General features: G+C 41.4%; 3 protein-coding genes across 11 annotated transcripts in view; all 3 read right to left on the bottom strand.

Moving 5' to 3' along the window:
• Window positions 1–8078, bottom strand: part of LOC119721022 (vacuolar protein sorting-associated protein 13C-like) — a 98316-nt gene extending 90238 nt beyond the window's left edge. For all 8 annotated transcript variants that reach the window (XM_038190893.1, XM_038190892.1, XM_038190887.1 and 5 more), the window contains exons 1-2: window positions 7884–8078; window positions 3770–3813 (exon numbers count right to left, since the gene is read on the bottom strand). In XM_038190893.1, coding sequence (XP_038046821.1) covers window positions 3770–3813; window positions 7884–7983 — 144 coding nt within the window. In that variant the 5' untranslated portion in view covers window positions 7984–8078. The remainder of the gene's footprint in view (window positions 1–3769; window positions 3814–7883) is intronic.
• A 6353-nt stretch (window positions 8079–14431) lies between these two features.
• LOC119721088 (nanos homolog 3-like) lies at window positions 14432–15752 on the bottom strand. The gene has a single exon (XM_038190981.1). It carries the CDS (start codon window positions 15072–15074, stop codon window positions 14460–14462), a length of 615 nt encoding a protein of 204 aa, XP_038046909.1. The 5' UTR covers window positions 15075–15752; the 3' UTR covers window positions 14432–14459.
• A 2-nt stretch (window positions 15753–15754) lies between these two features.
• On the bottom strand, window positions 15755–19395 carry LOC119721086 (multiple epidermal growth factor-like domains protein 11). 2 transcript variants are annotated; one of them, XM_038190980.1, is made up of 7 exons: window positions 19166–19395; window positions 18695–18859; window positions 18139–18243; window positions 17552–17637; window positions 17038–17178; window positions 16612–16755; window positions 15755–16063 (listed from the first exon to the last, which is right to left on the bottom strand). In XM_038190980.1, the coding sequence occupies exons 2-7, from the start codon at window positions 18826–18828 to the stop codon at window positions 15933–15935; spliced, it is 741 nt and encodes a 246-aa protein (XP_038046908.1). In that variant the 5' UTR covers window positions 18829–18859; window positions 19166–19395; the 3' UTR covers window positions 15755–15932. The 2 variants fall into 2 exon arrangements, with proteins under 2 accessions (XP_038046908.1, XP_038046907.1); XM_038190979.1 differs by having other exon boundaries at window positions 17537–17637.
• Between the last annotated feature and the right edge of the window lie 780 nt (window positions 19396–20175).

Below are 20175 nucleotides of genomic sequence, written 5' to 3' on the forward strand. Positions count from 1 at the left end.
TTTGATTTGAAATTGAGATCCTAGAATGCTGTTTTTCTCGGAATATACAGCTGAAGCTGAACTGAAACTTCATCAGGTTAGTTTGTTCAGTATCCTTCATTAGATTTTGAACACTTTTGTTGCTTCAAACGAACAAAATGCACAAATTACAAATGATGGACTATATCTTTAAAACATTGATATATTTTACTTTGGCACTTGTTAAAAATTCCTCATAACATTTTGTAACATTCCCTTACATGTACCGTAAGTAAACACACCATCCCCTAGCCCCCAAGATGCCCATGATTTGACAAATCTTTAACAACTTGACATGTAGGCCTATACATTGTGAATGTCTCAAACTCTCAATATGTAAATGTAATGTATGAAGTTTTACCTGAAAAACATGTTGAAATGTACAGTGTATGCATACGTGTACATGTCCTATACACTGGGTCCAATGGAATTACAACGCATCCCATGCAAAATCTTTCTGTAATTAAATAACTGGGCTGAATTTTCAACAAACGTAACTGTGTCGCATCATGAAATTAAGTCAGCAAAACAGTTTTTTTACATTAAACTCCTGCACATTACAGTGTACATGACATGTTCAGTTCCCAACAATTAAGGATTGATCATTTCATGGTTCATTTATATTCTCATAATCCTTCGTGAGGATTGATGTGCCAAAGGTATAGAAGCTGCAGCAGGGATCAAGTCAACTGAGATAATTGTACAACATGTATTAAGTTTTATGAGCTTCGTCTGCAGTCTGGCCATCTTGACACACAATCATGTACCGGTACATTTTGGACCATCAAAAATCTGTGAACAAAACAGGGTTGCTGGGGTCATTTGGACAGTAATGAAATCATTGCTACAACTAACAAGCTGACATTTAGTATTCTGCTAGGGTGATGTAGGACTCAACTTTGCTCTCCTAGTACCCCCCCCCCCCCCACTTGTTACTTGTTGAGGGAATATTTTTTTTTTTCATTTGATATCCTATTGGAACGCTCATAATTAACCAATGTAATGCCAGAAAATTATCAGTTCAATTTGAAAATCTATTTTTCAAGGTGCCACACCCAAAAAGCATGTTATACCAACTTAAAAAAAAAACAGTCCTATTATTGAATAAGAGAACTGTACTGCTGTCTCAGTTTTAAATTTGAATTGTTTCTGTGGAACCAAAAGCAGACAATTTCTACCACTTTATTTAATGTCCAACTGAATATGTGCAATGTAAAAACATTTTTCCCTCTGCACGAGTGGCTGTTCTCTGGCATATCTAGTAAACCTCTACATGTACATTTAAATTTGTAGACCATATCCTACATTATATCTCTACAAGGTAGTTCCATAAAAATAAGTCCAGCATTCTAAACATTTTATTGACAAAGCAAATTCCATGTACCCTCCCTAAGCTTGTAACAAAGCTCCAATTGAGAGCCATTCATGGTGTACCGGTACCAAGATTTCAATCATCTATGGAATGCAACAACTCTGATAAATTCTGAACCCAAATTTGGTGCATTTAGTACTACACTTGTACAGTTCCAACAATAAGTTCTTTCAGTATTCATGAATCTGTTTCATATAACCTTGACCGAGGCCTCTTACCCAGTTGTAGTTCCTTACATTTCCTACAGTACTTGTGGCAGTGCTAAATGGGGAAGGGGGGGGGGGGACATTTCTCCCCAACCCCAATTTTTTGCCAATTTTTCCCTTTTTGTCCCCCAAACATTTTCTTTGACCCTAACTTTCCCCCGCCCCCTCCATTTTGTAGATAAAGTCAGTTGCCAGCATTGAGTCATACATGTACATCCATGCATGTTGGTAAGGATATTTGCATGTTCAGCATGTTCATGAACATGTACAACAACAGGCGTAGGCCATTGCCAAGATGTATCCAATTTCCAGCCTGTTAGACAATGGAGTTAATTTCGCTGTTAGGTTGTTCCCTCTTCAACAAAGTGGCTTACAATGCAAGTGAATTTTTATTTCTGGGAATTCATATGATTTTAATTTGAAATTCACGTATACATTTGTACATACCGGTATATACATGTACTGGCACTTTTACTATACCGGTATATTGAACATAAAATTGGGGTTTCAGAAGAATAAAAATGCAATGGCATGTTGCAATGCAAAATTGCAATACATATATACAGTTAGTCAGTTACAAGCAATTATTTTCAGCGTAATCTTTTTAATTAAAAGTTACACACAAGTAACGATTACTTAGATACAGGTATCTGACATGTTTTCTTGTTGTTCTAAAGCTGCTGCCTGTAGAGCAACATGTGTCATTGCTGTAAAAAGTACTATCTAGATGCCTGGAAACAGCAACTGGCTTTCTGACTTTAAGACCTGCACCCGGCTTTGTCAGAGACTATTCTATATAAATTTAATTTATCAACAGTGATTATAGGTTTACTCATTCTATCCAGCAATACCAAACCACTGCCCTCTAACTCCACCTTAATGCACAAGGTCTATGCTCAACGTGTATAAGGCCAAGTACAAAAAATACCAGTAGATCGTCCCCGCCCACTTCCTTTTTTGAGGCTGCAACAAGTTTTTATATTTTTGTTTTTCTAATTTCAGGCATAAATGTTTTTTGTTATGATTCAGACGTTCAGATCCTTGTAACTAATATAATGTTCAATAAGCACTTTAAGAAGGTTTTGTGATTATCAACTAGTAGACAACTACCCAGAACTATCAAATAAAAAGGGCTTCCTCCCTTTTAAGGCACATATCGTGTAAGCTAAATATGGCTATTTAAGCCTATTTTTTAATTTTAAAAAAGTTTAAAGGCCCTCATCCTCCTCTTTTAAAAAAAAAAACAGACGATCGACTGGTGTTTTACTTTACTTTTTATTTGGCCTGATTCAGAATTAAAAAAAAAACAAGCCGGTCAAGCTTAATGCATTTAATCATGAGGATCGCTCCAACAATGCTACATGTACAGAGCCATCAACCAATCTACTACGTGTTGACTAGTGTCATTTGGGTTCTTCAGTCACAGCACTATAGCAGGCCAGACGACCTTCATGCATAATCACTGAAGAACCATCTATGGCAATGGCCAACACTACATGACGTTGACATTTGATCAATGTACATTGTACATGCCTGTATGGTACATGTACACACTGCAGCTGGCCAGACAACCAGCATGCATATTCATGAGATCAATTCACCAATCCATGGACAATGCAATCTGGTAGAGTAACTGGGTAATTTACAGGAGTGCTCTGCACACAGATCACACGCCATTATTTTCAATTTCCCTTGGGACACGGAGATCTGTATAGCTACCAGCCCAGCCTCTTTATCAAGGTCATAGCTCTGCAGACAATGTATACAAAGGCTGCCCAATATGAACAACACAATTCTGCTAGCTAGTTCGAAATAATAAGTGTTTTAGAGGTACTGGACGAAGACCTTTTGCTGTAGACCATCTTCAGTGCTCACATGTACAGTATACAATGGAGGAGGAAAGAAGAGTCTTTTTCTTAATCCATACGTGTACATTTGTATCATACCTTATATGAAATTGTTGTAGACATATATTTTATTTTAAATAGAATGCCCGCTTTGCGAGCAGTATTAGATTAAAAACCTAACAATACTAACAAAAAATTAAAGGGGAATATATCAGACCTTATCTCCTTGACCTCTCATTTTCGGGCAAAGGCAAATAAATTAATATACATTGTGAACAAGCTCCTTCTAAACTCGTAGGCTACACAAAATACAAAGCACAACTTACCAGGGCCCCTTCCTTCACATCCAAATTTTCAAGAACAGCATCTCCTGCAATGAGAAAACATACAAACAATAAACAATACATTTGTGTTTACTGCATCCATGTGTTTCAAGTAAAAAACGTCTCCCCAAAAGTCAGTTTATTACAGTCAAGTCTAATCACAAAATGGCAATTCCTGGCAAAAGTAAACCAGCAGAAAATTGGAAGTTTTATGAAATTTTCAGAAATTCAAGCATCACAACCTCAAATCTGGTATACAATTAAAGGGGGCAACAAGACATTTTGAATGGTGTGCGAGTGTGATGGGATAGATAAAGTGTTTTTGTTTTGGTAAAAAAAAAATTGTTTTGGGGCTAAAATTGTGGATTTTAGGTAGTCATGTTGGCATGTTGTTTTCACATGTGAAATGCAAGCTTGTGTTATTGTGAGTTCTCGTTTAAATGCAGAGAGAAAGGTTAATTTATTATGCCAAAAGATTTCTTGTAAAGGAAAAGCATAATTTTTAACTGATTATTTTCTATTTTGTAATGTAATTTCAGACATGTATGTCCGGCACCAATAAATGTACATCCGGCAACCACAATAAATGTTGTTAACTGCAAGTCACAATCAAACAAAAATATGTTTTGCCATAAAGTGTATTTATCAGTAGTAGGTGATGAACACATAGTAGGAAAAAAAATTGCTGTAAGTCCAAACACATTACAGAGTTTTTGATATTTATAACAAAAAATCAATTTGTCAGAGTATGTGCGACACTGTGATGTTTTAAGCCAATTTTCACAGCAGCTAAGAAGTTGGATGAACAATTTCTTTTTAAATCATTGTAGAAACTACATGATGTAACTGATACCTTTTATCAGAATTTAAAATCACCATATTATTAAGGGAATAAATGTGTGCTCCGGAGGTTTTTATCACTCTGTTTAATACCACTTAGAGTCTGGGTGCTGATAATTACCCGAGCCGGAGGCGAGGGTAATTATCAGCACCCAGACTCTAAGTGGTATTAAACAGAGTGATAAATACCGACGGAGTACATATTTATTCCCATTCATAAATACCTTTTCGGTAAAAAAAAATCATATAATTCGTTCAAAACATCCCGATTTTGTTCAACAAATTCACTTTATGCTTTTTGAAACATCCCTCCTGCAAAATAATGGAGTGTTCAGCTGGCGAGTAAGATGAAAACAACCCTTTTATGGAGATTGACGCGCGCGTATCATGTTCTACGCGATGTCGCGCAGAACGCACCTGGCACGTTGCGTTTTGAATTTAGAACTATAAAATTCTAACTCCCTGGTAGTGTTGCGCATGCCTACGTGAGGATTGTGGACGTTCAACCAATGAAACGATAAGAGGCACTGGATTTTTAGGAGTCCATATTTTATTGTGACACTGGAAAAGTGTTTAAGACCAGCTAGCCATGTCTTTATCATCCGTTTAATACCGGCCACGTGACGGGCTCTCGACCAATAGGAATGGCTAAACTGTCTGAGGTATTTATGAATATATATTCATAAATACCTCAGACAGTTTAGCCATTCCTGTTGGTCGAGAGCCCGTCACGTGGCCGGTATTAAACGGATGATAAAGACATGGCTAGCTGGTCTTAAACACTTTTCCAGTGTCACAATAAAATGTGGACTCCTAAAAATCCAGTGCCTCTTATCGTTTCATTGGTTAAACGTTCACAATCCTCACGTAGGCATGCGCAACACTACCAGGGAGTTAGAATGTTATAGTTCTAAATTCAAAACGCAACGCGCCAGGTGCGTTCTGCGCGACATCGCATAGAACATGATACGCGCGCGTCAATCTCCATAAAAGGGTTGTTTTCATCTTACTCGCCAGCTGAACACTCCATTATTTTGCAGGAGGGATGATTCAAAAAGCATAAAGTGAATTTGTTGAACAAAATCGGGATGTTTTGAACGAATTATATGATTTTTTTTTACCGAAAAGGTATTTATGAATGGGAATAAATATGTACTCCGTCGGTATTTATCACTCTGTTTAATACCACTTAGAGTCTGGGTGCTGATAATTACCCTCGCCTCCGGCTCGGGTAATTATCAGCACCCAGACTCTAAGTGGTATTAAACAGAGTGATAAAAACCTCCGGAGCACACATTTATTCCCTTATTTATAACAATGTTCACTTGTGATTAAACTGCCCAAAAAGTTAGCTTCTAACAGGAAAATGAGAATCATTAGAATTAGGCCTATTTGGCAATATATAGAAGATCAACATTCTTGAATTGGTGGGGAGCTGTGAAACCCGCTGACCAAGAATGCACACTGCATGTGAGTGCATGAGTACAGTACATGTACTAACATGTACAGGGGATGCAGGGAAGACTAGTGTCTGCCTTTAATTTACAATACTTTCCATACATGTACATGTACATGTAGATCATGTTTGCATCGTGTAAAACCTTAACTTAAACTCAAGGTCTGCTGGTGTCCAGTAAGTGACCTGCAAAGCCTTATCATTAGTAACAAATAGGGTTAATTTTTATAATTTGTCACATCAGAAAATGAAATGTGGCTTCAGAAAGTGGTACATGTGGTGACATTCACATGCAAAGACATGTGGGTACCCTGCGATTATGCAGCAATTTGTGATGTGTTCACTCAGAGTACTGGGGGTAATTAATGAGTTTCTTGTTTATGACAGATCCGCATGTAATCTCTGACCATCCCAACTGATGGGGCTGGAGCTGTGGAACTGACTGGCATTCGTTTTAGAAAACTGTAATTTAAAGTTTATGAAGTATGAATCTTTAGAGGCTCATTCCGATGATTGACACGCTGGATGCCTGCAACATCAAAAACAGTTCCAGCACTATGATCAATCAAAATCATTTTAACAAATTATTATATGTGAGGTGTTCTGGCAAAACGAGACACAAGTTATCAGCAACCACGCATTTTTATTGCCTTATTATTTTCCTAAAATTTGCACAAAATATGTTTTGGAAAAAAAAATCTAGGAAATCCTGATGTTAATTTTTTGGCAGTGTATATTTTGCCGGAGACGGCAAACCTTTAGTAAACGTTAGTTTGCCGGATATGCACTGAACATGCGCAGTTACTGTTTTTTTGTACTTAAACATTCTCCGGTGAAAAAGTTTTAGTCTGGCTCCATGCCAAAATTATCGTTGTTACCTCGTATTCACAAGATGGGATTCCGACCATTTTATAATTTCGGACTTTATTTCCCTTTTTAAAAAAATCCTCCAGAGCCACAAATCTGAAAAAGAAAATGTAATACTCTGCAAAAAATGTTTGAGACATGTTAAAATAATAAAAGAACAATATTCTTATTTATTTGGGGATGAGGAAAAAAAGTCATCCCGCTTACTAAAGCCTTTGCTTAACCATTACACCAAACGTGCTACACAACTTTTGATGGGAATTTAATACATCTTATAATTCAGCCCTATTTGAAAGAGTACAGCGCCCTCTGTTGATATGGATTGCCGCCGGCAAACCTTTAGTAATCGTTAGTTTGCCGTCATTACCTCCGGCAAAATATCCACTATCTAATTTTTTTGTGGCTGTATACAAAGTCTATGGAAAGTCTCTCTCAGTTTATGCACGTGCACTAACTTAAAAGTTGAACTTGAACTTATTGAAGTTGAAGATTCAAGAATGACTATCTGACCATGCTGACTCTTGACTTGAAAATGAAATATTTCTAAAATGGGACATTATCTCACTCTTAATCTTATTCTTAAGCTCTTCTCAGTTACATTCATTTATTTGTTCATTATTTCAATGTAACTTAGGCCTAGGCCCTACATGTAGGCCTATTTGCAATGACTGACCATTACCGACGTTATATGCTGAAAAAGGGTGCTGCCTGCTGCGTGCTGGCTTTCAAACCGGGCTGGGGGAGTGAATGCACTTGTTTTGATCAGTGATAAACACGTAGTACACGTGAACTGAACTGGTTATCATGGCTAGACCCGTGAACGTGGCTTGTATTGTATACAACGCCACGTTCACGGGTCTAGTTCATGGCGTGCACTGATTGTACATGTACTGTACATGTACGTGTTATTTCTACCAGTAACCATGCCATGGCATAGAGCAAGAAACTACTTACCACCCCAAATGCCAAGCTTCAGCTGCGACGCATCCAGATTCTCAACATACTGGCCAAGAAAACGATTCAACAAGTCTACAACCAGCGATTCGAACACCATTTTCTACCGATTTACGCCTTAAAGCGTCATGAACATCGGGATAAAATGGGCGGACAACCGTCGCCAAATCGATCGTCTGTCCCGAATAGCTTTGTCGAGGGCCGGCCAGGGACCTGCTGAAGGTCAAAGGTCGGTGCAGACTTGTCGCTGTAACTAAAGTTGTACCAGTCGTTTCTTCAGTTGCAAGATTATGGTTTTGTATGTATACAGCATGTACATAGTCTACACGTACTGATTATGGTTTTGTATACAGCATGTATAGTCTACACGTACTGACTGTATTGGAAAAATGCTACTCCCCCCCTTCCCGCAACGTCCTTCAAAATATAGAATCCTGAAATTTGGGCAAACTGTACTTTTGTGAATGATAAGGGGGAACTGGAGCGCATAAGATAACTTTTGGCAACATGAACCTCATGTGTTTTTTTCTTGGCCCTTGGCTGTTCTTTCACAATAAACTAGATCGATAAATTTATGATAGTTAGGGGCGAGAGAAAAAAAAATCAATTTCAACCCTTCTCTCGTTGGCGCATCTTATGGACAGTAACTTAGTCACTAGAAGAGAACATGGATGCGTTTCACAGAGGCTCTTGGGTTCAATTCTTGGTATTAAATGGCCAAAAGAAGATCACACTTTTTAAAGAACTCTACAAGAAAACTAACGAGATCCCTTGGAGTACTGCCATTACCAGATGACGTCTGAGATGGACAGGCCATCTCCTGAGACTGCCCGAGGAAACACCTGCCAAGCAAGCGCTTCTAGAGGCGATCCGCAAGAACAAGCTGCCAAGAGGTGGGCAACGAACCAGAGTGAACAGGGACCTGACAACCACGGGGGTCAACATCAAAGATCGACACTGGCATGTGGCATCATCCGACAGGGAGAAGTGGAGGACACTTTAAGAGTGCGCGATGTCAGATCTACTTGACGCAAGCGCCTAGATGATGGCGCATCTTGGGGTCCAAAGTGATCATTAGCAGGGGACACTTGCAGTCTCGGGAAGGGGGGGGGGGCTCCAAGTCGTTTCAAACAATGTTTCGTCTCCCCCGTTATTTCACTGATTGGCATGAAAAATGATGTACTTGTACTTATGTGCATTTTCTCAATGGAATGGTCATGACTTGTATAACACTACAAACAAACAAACAAACTAACAACAAAATATCGATTCAAAATGAAAGTTTATTGATACAATTTACAAAATTTCGATTTACTTTTCCGAATTAAATTTAAAGGAATATAATGTCCTGTAACAAATAAATTTGCTTGTTTTTTGCAGGCCTTTATACAGTATTTTAAAAATGGTTTTAAATGGCGCGCTCCAGTTTAGAAAATGCGCACACTATTTAGAACGAATTAGGTGAGAGTAGATTACTTGTCATGGGCCGATTTTTTTCGTGCGATGTCTCATTGGAAAGCTCATAATGGAATGCTAGAAAATTATCAATACAATTTTGAAAATCTATTTGTCAAGATGCCACACCCAAAAAGCACGTATACACCAACTGTAAGGTTGCATCACCCAAAAGCATGCAAAATAGTTGAAGCTCCACTGATAATGCAAAAATGTGTCATTCCCGGAAAAATGTCAACCCAAAACCCCCTTACTATTAAGTGCAACAGTTATTGTCAGCTTTCCGGCACTCCGCATGAATGCACTCAATACACCTCAAACTTAAAAAAGACCTTTTTTTATACGTATAGTCCTATGATGGAAGGGGACAACGAGACTGCAACGCGAAAAAAATACTACATGTATATATTTTGCTGATTTTGCCGTGTAGTTGTGCATGCTGTACGTTTTCATTGCTAAGAAACGCTCAGAAAATCCTTGTTTAGCCGGAAAAAAAGTCGTTTGGGCATAAACCTATTCTTAAATTAAAGCCAGGTGCACACCTTTCCGATTTTACCGGTTCAGGATTACCGGATCACCGGTAGGCCTGTATACGTTTTGGGTTTTTTTTCGGTCAACTCGTACTCCCCTCTTTTTGGGGAGTATAAATGGATGGTTCCAACAAAAAGTTCCGATTTTACCCTCAAAACGACGACAGAAATGGTAGTTACAAATTAAGTTCGAGGTTTAAGGGAAACTTGTTCATGTACATTGTACATGTAATAGGATTGTTATGACTTTACACATGTAAAATCTTTCTTGCCATGTTACTGTGACTTTCCACCTCCTTTGCACTTGTAGCAGTAACAGGAAGAAATTTCAACATTTCTGTTTTTATGCTAATGAAAACTACCATATTCATGAGCCAAAACGTGATGTCATTGAAGGCAGAACAGCCTGTGTGTACAATATCAAACTATTCTTTATTTGGAGTAAGTTCCACTCTGTACTAGTTTATCATGTTAAACAGTTTGTTTGGAAAATAGTAAGTGGTCAATGTTTCTTCAATTTTTTTATGGGTAATTTTGAAGGACTAATTTTTGTACCGTTCATGCAATTTTGACCTTGTGTGACAAAAGCAATTAAAGTAGCGCCCTCTTGCGTGTATTGATGAAAGGATTTGCTAATAATTGAAAATAACCACTTTCTTGTCACTTCCAATGAAAACAAGTATTAAGGCCCCCTTTACACAGGGCTGCGACCTTTGTACCACCTATAAGCGACCCAAAAAAAAATGGCCAGGACGCTCAATGCATGGTCGCCTAAACCCAGAAAATCCTGTTTCTATGTAACTGCTCCAGCGATCCTTGTGCCTAACTTAATTGACCACCAAAACTGCACTTTTGGGGCATTTTCATGTCAAGCTACGAGAGACCTGTGCGTCCACTGAGCCACTTGCCTGCCTCCCCCGTGCTTCCCCTGTGCCGACCGTCGGCAACCAACGCGATTATAGGCAACATAGGCGACCCCCGAGCAATGGCCTCCTCTGTATACCTCTGTGCCATCATCGGCGACCAACGGCAACTAACGGCGATCACTGGTCGACCATTCAGCCATGCTTCTGCTAGCCTTGGTCAAGGCGCTAGTTGTTATTAATCCCGGTGTGGACGGTAATTCTGTCCCCCGGTAAAAGTGTCCGGGGGGACAGAATTACCTAGGTAAAAGTGTCCCCCCTGTCCCGTTAATTGTGTCCCCCTCCAGGTAATTCTGTCCCCTCCAGTTAATTCTGTCCCCCCTGGTTTTGCACGCATAAGTTGTTTGATGTTATTATGATAAATTCAGCGCACAGGTATACATTTTTAGATTTTTCCACCCTTCATCAATAATTATCAAAATGAAATTAACGTTTAGATGTTAATCAACCGATCTATGTTTCTGCAAGATCAGAAGGCACGCGTAGTAATACTCAACCTATCGCTAGCGCGCATCAGCCGCCGATACGCGTGTGACTGTCATGGCGGACTTCAATGAGGAGAATTGACAAAATTATACGCGACACGGGTCACCGCGCCGCAGGCCTGCTGCTGGTGCAATGTTGTCCCCGTCCCCGGCCGCGGCCCTGGCGCGGCCCGTAGGTGCGGTATCGCGCGCACGCCCACCATGCAAATCGTTCGCTCCCGAAGCCGTCATCAAAACGGGAGTTGTGCTTTGACGTAAGCACCATTCCCGAATTCAGCAAGGCGCCGCGCTTAAACAGTTAATAACTTCACTTATATACAGTCTGGGTGCTAGACTTGTGACGTTGCACGGGGACACATTTACCAGGGGGGACACATTTAACGTCGTGCAGGGGGACAGATTTACCTAGAGGGGGGCAGGTTTACCTAGGTAAAAGTGTCCCCCGGACAGATTTACCGGGTCACGACCCGGTAGATCTGTCCGGGGGGACACATTTACCAGGGGGGACAGAATTACCTGCCACACCGGCCGTAGCGCGGTAAAAGATATCCTCGCTAGCGCTATGCATGCGGTGCTAAGTACAGCGCGAACAGCGACCTCACGCGGCCACCATTTCTATGCAAATCAGTTGGACCCAATCTAGCGCCTTGGTTCAATCGTCGGCCAAAGCTTATGTTTTTCTTTATTTTGCGCTGGAGTTCTAGCGCACGACCTCGTATGCGAATACAGATAAGTGTAGGCGGGGCTAATATGTGGAGTGTCCAATCACACCTTGGTAAATCCGGACGTCATCAAATTATTTGCAGCCATTCGCCTTTTGCGGACGTGACAGGAACCACAGTTTTTGTGCATTGGTGCCGTGTGCAGAGACACACAACGTGTACGTGTGTGGATTATGTACGGTGCCACGTTTCACTCTGCAAGTTTCCACGCAACGATCGACCAATAAGAAAACGACTTTTAAGGTCAGCTAAGGCTATTAACAATAATGAGCACCACCCCCAAAACCTCACATGGACGATTGAACCAAGGCGCTAGATTGGGTCCAACTGATTTGCATAAAAATAGTGAGGTCGCTGTTCGCGCTGTATTTTTAATGCACTGCATGCATAGACATTATGAATAGCGCTAGCGAAGATATCGTTTACCGCGTTACGGCCGGATGAATAACAACTAGCGCCTTGACCAAGGCTATGCTTCTGCCTCCTAGGCGACCCTTGAGGCACAAGGGAGGCAGAAACATCGCCCAGATTGAAGGTAAAATTTGCAACAGAACGGATCTATCACGTGGCGACCATTGGCCGACCATTGTGCATCCATTCTGCAACCACTGCAATGCTTGTGCCTTCCTTCTGCCTGATCTGAGCAACCAACCTCCTCGGCGACCTTTGTGCTACTGTTTTGAACATGTTCACAAATTTACGGCGACCATGGCGACCATGGCGTCCATGGCGATGTCTGAACATCCTGTGTACCGCCTTTGAACGACCAAGGCAACCATTCGGCCCCCTAGTTTGAGCCCCCAACGGCGGCTTGGCCAGTTATATGGTGTAAAGGGGGTCTAAGATCTTGTGTGTATTGTTGCAACACATAGCAATGTGCATGAACACGAGATGAGCTGAATTTCCACTGCATGTTTCCTTTAAGGTGGGTGGTTGATGTTACCTCACAATCTGGATGAAAAGGGCAATTTGCCGTTTTCCGGCGAGGGCTCCCTCGCGAGTACTGCGCGGAGGCCATTTTTAAAATGGCGTCCTGCAAAGCACACTGCTTGACCAGAAGCATAAACTTGCTTAGACCTAATTAATGTACATCAAATCTTAAGAGAAAATAAGTTACACGAATCTGAAAAAGAGTCACACAGACACAAATATTTTATTTCCTCATTTTGCCGCAGTACCACAAATAGTAGGTAACAAATATATTTTATTACATGTATTACCCCCTCAAAACATCATGTACATGTAATTTCTATGCAATTACAAAAATGTAGTTCGGTATACATGTACAGTGTACATATATATTATGTCGTAACATAATAATTCTTTTGCAGCTCCAATAAGGTTTCTGCGATAACTTCAACTAAAAATAATATTATTATGCTCACACAAATTTAGGATTCTTAATTATTTGTTCACTTTTGAGGCATCCACAATGTCATCAAGGTAAAACGATAAGGAAAAATGTGGCTCGATTCCGTTCAGGGATGCCGAGAAATATGAGTTTATTTCTAGTCTGTCGAGTGTGACAGGCCCGGCAAAAACGATGTTACCGTGCGCAGGCCCGGCAAGATCCCTCGACTTCCATTTTACAGATTTTATTTTCGAAAATAGACAAATATTTGGAGCTGCGGTTACGAATTGACTAGGGAACGAATTGACTAGAGAACGAGTTGACTCGAGTACGAGTTGATGACTCGAGTACGACCTGACTCGGGCACGACCGTGACTGGGGTGTCAATTTTATAGGGTACGGGGTGAGTCGACTCGGGCACGAGTTAACTCGTTAACATATGGGGGGGGGGAGAGAGAGAGGGGGGGGGGAAACGGGCGTCTTCCGCCACACCCCCATTAGTCAGTTTTGTCGGCGAAATCATGGTGCTGTCGGTTTTCGCAACTGAAGAATAGAGGAAGGACGAGGGAAGAAGAGAAAAGGGAGAATGTTATAATAAACACCACTTCTCAAAACCTCGCGACGATAAAATCCTGTTATGCAACCCAGGGTAAAAAAAATTGTACAGTTGTGCAAAACACAATCACGTATCAAACTTTTTGAAGTTTAAGCTATCCCACTGAACAAATAATTTCATTCAAAATAATCAACATAATTAACTATTTCAATTATTGTTTGTATGGAGATAATTAGAAACAATTGGCGGGATAAATATAATGGTAGATCACCAGCTACTTTATTTTGATCTTCAACACTTTTATAATAAGACTGAATGGTGGAGAATTAATTTATTAAAACCTTTCAATTTTGGGGAAAACGTTCGGGACAAATATAAAAGATAAACTACATTGTACCCCAAAAAGCCATTGTAAATGTTAAAACAAAATTGACTGTACATTAAAAAAAATAATAATAAAAAAATATATGGCAAGCATTGTACCAAATCTCTCTTGGGAAAATGTGTTGGCTCTGAAAAGAGCCGTTTTGGTTTGGAGTTTCTCCTTGCGACGGTCATACGGAAACTCTGTTTTCTGCTGACGGCAGAAGTCTGCTGCTGATGAACATGCCGAGATTGCTGGGTCTTGACTTGGACGGAGCTGGCTGCAAGCTGCCCAGGTTGGTTGGACAGTACTTGATGGTATGTGCCTCATCTCCGCTGGTTCCACACAGCGGACAGATGTAAGCCCGTAGCCTAGGACAGACCACCTTGTCAAGGCTGTTCTTGAGGATGTGTGAGGTGTAGACCGCTTCGCTCTCGCCGTTGTTCTTACAAAAGACACACCAGGTTGGCTTGGGAACCAACCACCGATTGCCACGTCGAGATGGCCCGGTCTCAAGGGACAGCTCGTCCATGGTGAAGGGACGGAAACCGGTGTTGGACCCGCTGTCGATACTGCTGGTCTCTTGGTCCGTCTCCATGTCTGGCGTCTGGAGTCCGAGGAACTGATCTTCCGATGACTCCGAGACAGAGCTGGTCCTTGGAGAGGTTACGGTGATCTTGGTGATGAGACGGGCTAGGCCCAGGTAGTCATGGAAGCGGTCAAACTCTCCAGGCTCTGGGACAGGCAGCTCGTAGTCTGGCTCGTTGTCTTGAAAGACCAGGGAACTGAAAGTGCTGGTAGACATCTTGAGGTATACTCGAGAACGAAACTGATGCTACCGGTTGATGGATGAAATCCAAAGTGATGACCACCAGACGAACAGGCCAGACTTTATCATGAAAATCTTGAATGAGGTCGGTACTTAGACAATAAGAAGAAACCGTTGGCGGCAACATTAAAGGTGCATGCGGCATCTGTGATATCCTTCATGGTGTGCATGCGGCCTCTTTGATATCCTTGATGGTTGGCCGCACCGCTTTACGGTAGATCACACGCGAGTAGTCAACAATAGAGGGCGACCGACTTGGCCTGCAGACTCCAATTTGCGGTTTAGCCAGCAGGCGCTTTTCACGCCATTTGAAAAAGGGCATCCTTGGAAACTACACTGTATAGTTTCTTTCATGGGTTTGGCTTTATTTGGTATTGATGAAGTTATCAAAATGACTTTTATTGAAAGTAATTGGGCTTTTTAGTTGCTGCTCGTTTTCTTGTCTGAACAGGAATTTAGTTTTGTTTAGCCGCTGCACTGCTGCAGTAGATCAAACGTAAGATGATGCCACGTGCTCTGCAAAAAAAATGGATTTTTCTTCTGTAGGTATACGCGACATGAATTTGCTTCTTGCGTATTTTAGTTTCGATGGAAGCCAAAAAGCGCTTTTGCATTTTGTATATCATAAACTTGGGACATGATTCTCGTTTCAGAATATCAGAAAATTTGCATTAGTATTAAAACCAAGAGGTACCAAAATATCCTTAAAACGGAAAGTTAAATAGGTTACTCAAGGATTGATTGATGTTCAAGGATTAATTGAAATTAATTATTACATGGCCCTTTGAAGGAACAAAAAAAATCGGTCACCACACATTCACAGTTCTTCTATCGTTATTTATTCCAGTGACATAACGCGTACAGAGCTCCACAACAGCCATCAAGATTGATGAGCAGTCGGATCAGCAGGCATGGAAGCAGAAGACAAAACACCGACATGTGAGATGTGGTGACAGCGCCACCAGCTGTAAGGGGAAAGATACCACAAACTTCAAGTTATTAAAGGTTTAAGTTTAAATGGGCTTACGAAGCGTAACGGCACAACCTATATTCGCGATTTTTTACCCCCCCCCCAAAGTATTATTTTAATATCATATTTGCAATACCGTGGGGGCGCAATTCCTGTAAGTTTCACTAAAATGTCTTACTTAAGACGTCCTAAACGTTCCCATTAAAAGAAATTTGGCCTATGTGTCTTTTACAAGTGATATACTCCTGTTTAACGATGGATCCAGGGTGGACAAGTTATTTTCTCCTATGGTCATATTAGCCCCTCCCCCTTAGTGCACCCCAAACACTATCGTAATGATTTGAGAAAGTCTGACTTGGTCTGCAGATAATCCAGAAATGCGGCTGTTTCATTCAACTCTATGTACGTGCAAATATTGCAAAAAAATAGGATGATTGAAAAAGTCAGCCCCGGCCCGTCCGATGTATGGATCCATCCCATCTCTCCTCCCTATAGGGATCCGCTCATTTCTCTTATGAGACCTTCTATAGATCAAGGGCTTACATGGTAACTGCGTGGCCTGTAGACAATGTACATTTCGTGAGCTGGGATTGCAGAGGCATGCCCCCGTCATGCTGTTGCACGTCGCCCCTTGCGGACACTGACAGAAGCTGGTACACCCAGGTCCATATCGTCCCGATGGACACTCTGAAGATAAGTTTGGAGGGGAAAAGAAGAACCAAAAAGAGATAAACGCAGGGTAATGCTTTGAGATTATGCGCCACTCGACATCTAGTTTTGGGTAAACTGCCGATTAAGCGCGTTTCGGTAATTGGTCTGCACACCACTCAGTGGAAATCTATTAAATGAATATACAATAGGCCTAATACTGAATGTTCTAATCTTCTGGTCACGTTCGTAAGTGAAGAATTAACCAGGCCATTCACACAAACCGTTCACTGCAACCGCGCAGGCTACATGTCAACTCACCTTCATCACACGTGACGCCATGGTAGCCAGGCATGCAGGTGCATTGCCCATCCATAGGTCTGCAGGTGCCGTGATCTCCTTGCAAGCAAAGCTGTGGACATCGGAAGTCGCAGTTGATACCATAGTAACCCGTTGAGCAAGCTGTTGACATTCAACAAGTGAGCTAAACGTTTTGTCTGAACAAATTGTCGATGTTTGCAAGTGCATGGGCAAATAAACACATCAACTATAAGTTCTTACTGTAAAGTATAGATCTTGTCAAAAGGTGACACTAGTATTAACAGGATGCAGCCTTTTCACATCTCTTACAGGAGCGGTTCTACCCCCCCCCCCCGGTAGAACCACGCCCGATAAAGCCTACTATGAGGTTCAGACCATAGCCGAACACTTTCTCCTTTGTTTGCCAAATAACTGAGCAGTTTGGAAATTATTCTTATCATTGCTAATGGTGAGTTTCATGTTGAACTGTTTAAGTTAAAGAAGAAAATTGTCAACTTACGATGGCACATGGTACCTTTAAGTGTGTGGCCTGGGCAGCATACACGACGCACTTTGTAACCGGAACGGATTTCTGTCTTATACGCAGCTCGGTACACGGGTCTGTGAGGAGCGGGGGATAAGTTACAAACACCGCTATCAAAATGTTATTCCATTGATGTCAATTAATAAAAACAAGATGATTACTTTCTTATATGGAGATCTACTGATCATCTACCCGCCCTACATGCATTTCCTCGTAGCCTATGTTTGCTTATTTAGTGTGAGTCAAAATGAAAAATTTCATGCGAGCTCAATGTCACCCTGGATAGATATTCTTAATTTCTCATTCTTTAAAAAAAATATAATGTTAATGTTTTATTTGGGTTTTTGATGGTAATGTTGCATTTCCGTTAATGTGCCCCTTCGCGTGGAAGTGAAACGAGCACGCTTACCGTACCCCAACCCGAAGTACCCCTGCTTTCCGAATATTTTTTCCCAGCTGAAAATTTTCTGCGATAAAAATTATGAAGTTGAAACAAACCACTGCTCCAAACGTTCCTGAAAGTTGTAACAAAACTAAAGCATTGGTACCATGCAGTGCAGAAGTATATGCCCCCCTACCTTCGAACGGTACATGTGAACAATTTGAGGATGTCGCCGCATGCTACGTAATAGATCCGGTGATGAGCAAGAACCGTCGTTGATATGATAACTGGCTCCCTGAAACTAGAAGTGAAATCACCATTGACGTGTGTTAATCCTCTTGCCTTCCAGAGTCACGCCGGGCGGGCATACAGTTCTGAAGATGATGGTGTGCATGACATCATGTTTGAAGTTTGAAACAAATATGACAAGCGACTTTGTCGAAAGATCGACTTTTACAGTTGTTTGAAACGCCTCCAGAGTCTTACTAGTCAATGGAAAATAGATACAAGAGTGTGTTTGAAGGCCACTCTGAAATGGTCGTCAGCTGCAACATGATATAATACCAAATATCCGAATCTTTCTCTTAATAATGAAATATAGCAGACGTGTCTAAACATTCAAATTTAGGGGGAAATGCCCTCAATTTACAAAAATCAGCCTCAAACACGGGTTTTGGTCTTTTCGGAAGAGACCGGCGCCTCCGTGGGGACACTTCTGTACAATATCAAGCACGTCACGCATGAGGACTTACGGTGCGATTTGTTGGCAAACATGATCCCCAGGTTGCGCCAGTGGGACAGCCTTTCTTAAGGGAGACCAGTAGGCCGCCACCTCGACGCCCATTGCTATCAATGCCGCTGAGATTGTGAGGTAGCTCGGTAACATCTTGGGACGATCTTTTGGAATCTTAACAGTGCTGGATAAACGGCAAAATAGATTGATAACAAAATATAACAGGATAAATTCCAAGAGACCAACAGGTACTTGACTCTATTTGATAAGCTCATCCAACCATGATTTCAGCTGTATGATCCTCTGACCATTACTCTTGTTTAGTGCCACATGCTTCGAGGAACCCATTAATCTCTCGATATGGGAGATGAGCGAGGACCAGGACACAAAGACTAACTCAATACCTTCGGCTAAAAACTTGTGCTGATTTTTTTTTTTTTAATATTCCAAAATGTCATTTATATAAAATAATAATAATAATAAAGCTCACCTGGACTATACGAAGGTATTAATAACACCAACATAGATTTGATGGTAGTCTATGCGACATCACAATTTTGTCGACCATAGAGTGGACATGTTGCTAAATCAGTGAGCGGTGTAGCGACAACCCCCTCTGCATCCGATCTGCATCACAGCCTAAACTGCCGATCCTGAGACGTGTGGTGCGTGCTAACGTACCATGCATATTCCTTGGGGACGGTGACAAGTCTCTTAGGATTTGAGGTAAGGGAAGCATGGGGTTGAGTCATCTCGAAGGTCTTTAGATTTAACACATTATCAACGTTTCAGCAGCTCTATCACCACTTAAGAGTCACTAACCTAATGCTGATACTTAGTGTCATGCATCGGTAAGTATATACAGAACTATTTTTAGAGAAGTCACTTATACGTTAACGGGGAAAAATTAAGCACCAGGCCATCGTTAGATTTCGGCCCCAGCCCAACTTCTCCCGTCCGGAGCATCCGAAGCGAGAGGAAGTAATAATTGGTCACGCCCCCCAAAAAAATGTCTAGCCCCCCAAGAAAAATTTCACAAAAAAAAATTGCACTAGCAAAATGTAAGAATGTGACGTACATGCGAACGGTCTCCCCCTAAATAAATAGTCGTGAGAAGGGTCAATTTGTACACTTTTAGTTAATATAGTGTGCCTGATTGTAGGATTTTATCAGCGCTCCCCGTAGAAAATATGGCACGAGCCCCCCCCCCCCCCCCCCCCCCCCATTTTCGGAGGCCTAAGTGTCCGGAGAAAATAACCAGCCTACATTTCAGCACGCCCTGAAAAAAATTATGGCCCACCCTCCTAGCCCCCCCCCCCCAAAAAAATTTGCTCTAGAACCGCGCCTGGGCCCACGCGTAGGCCTACTCTTATTAGCAAAGCACTTGTTCCGAGCTCCATGGTACAACTGAGTCGCACAAACGGTTTTCTTCTTTTGGCCAAGCACGGGTCTGATGACTTGATTTACAAGTGCGTTCAAAGTTGGATCAAACAGTAGCCT

Source organism: Patiria miniata, unplaced genomic scaffold (genome assembly GCF_015706575.1).
Source record: "Patiria miniata isolate m_02_andy unplaced genomic scaffold, ASM1570657v1 HiC_scaffold_9, whole genome shotgun sequence".
NCBI lineage: Eukaryota > Metazoa > Echinodermata > Asteroidea > Valvatida > Asterinidae > Patiria > Patiria miniata.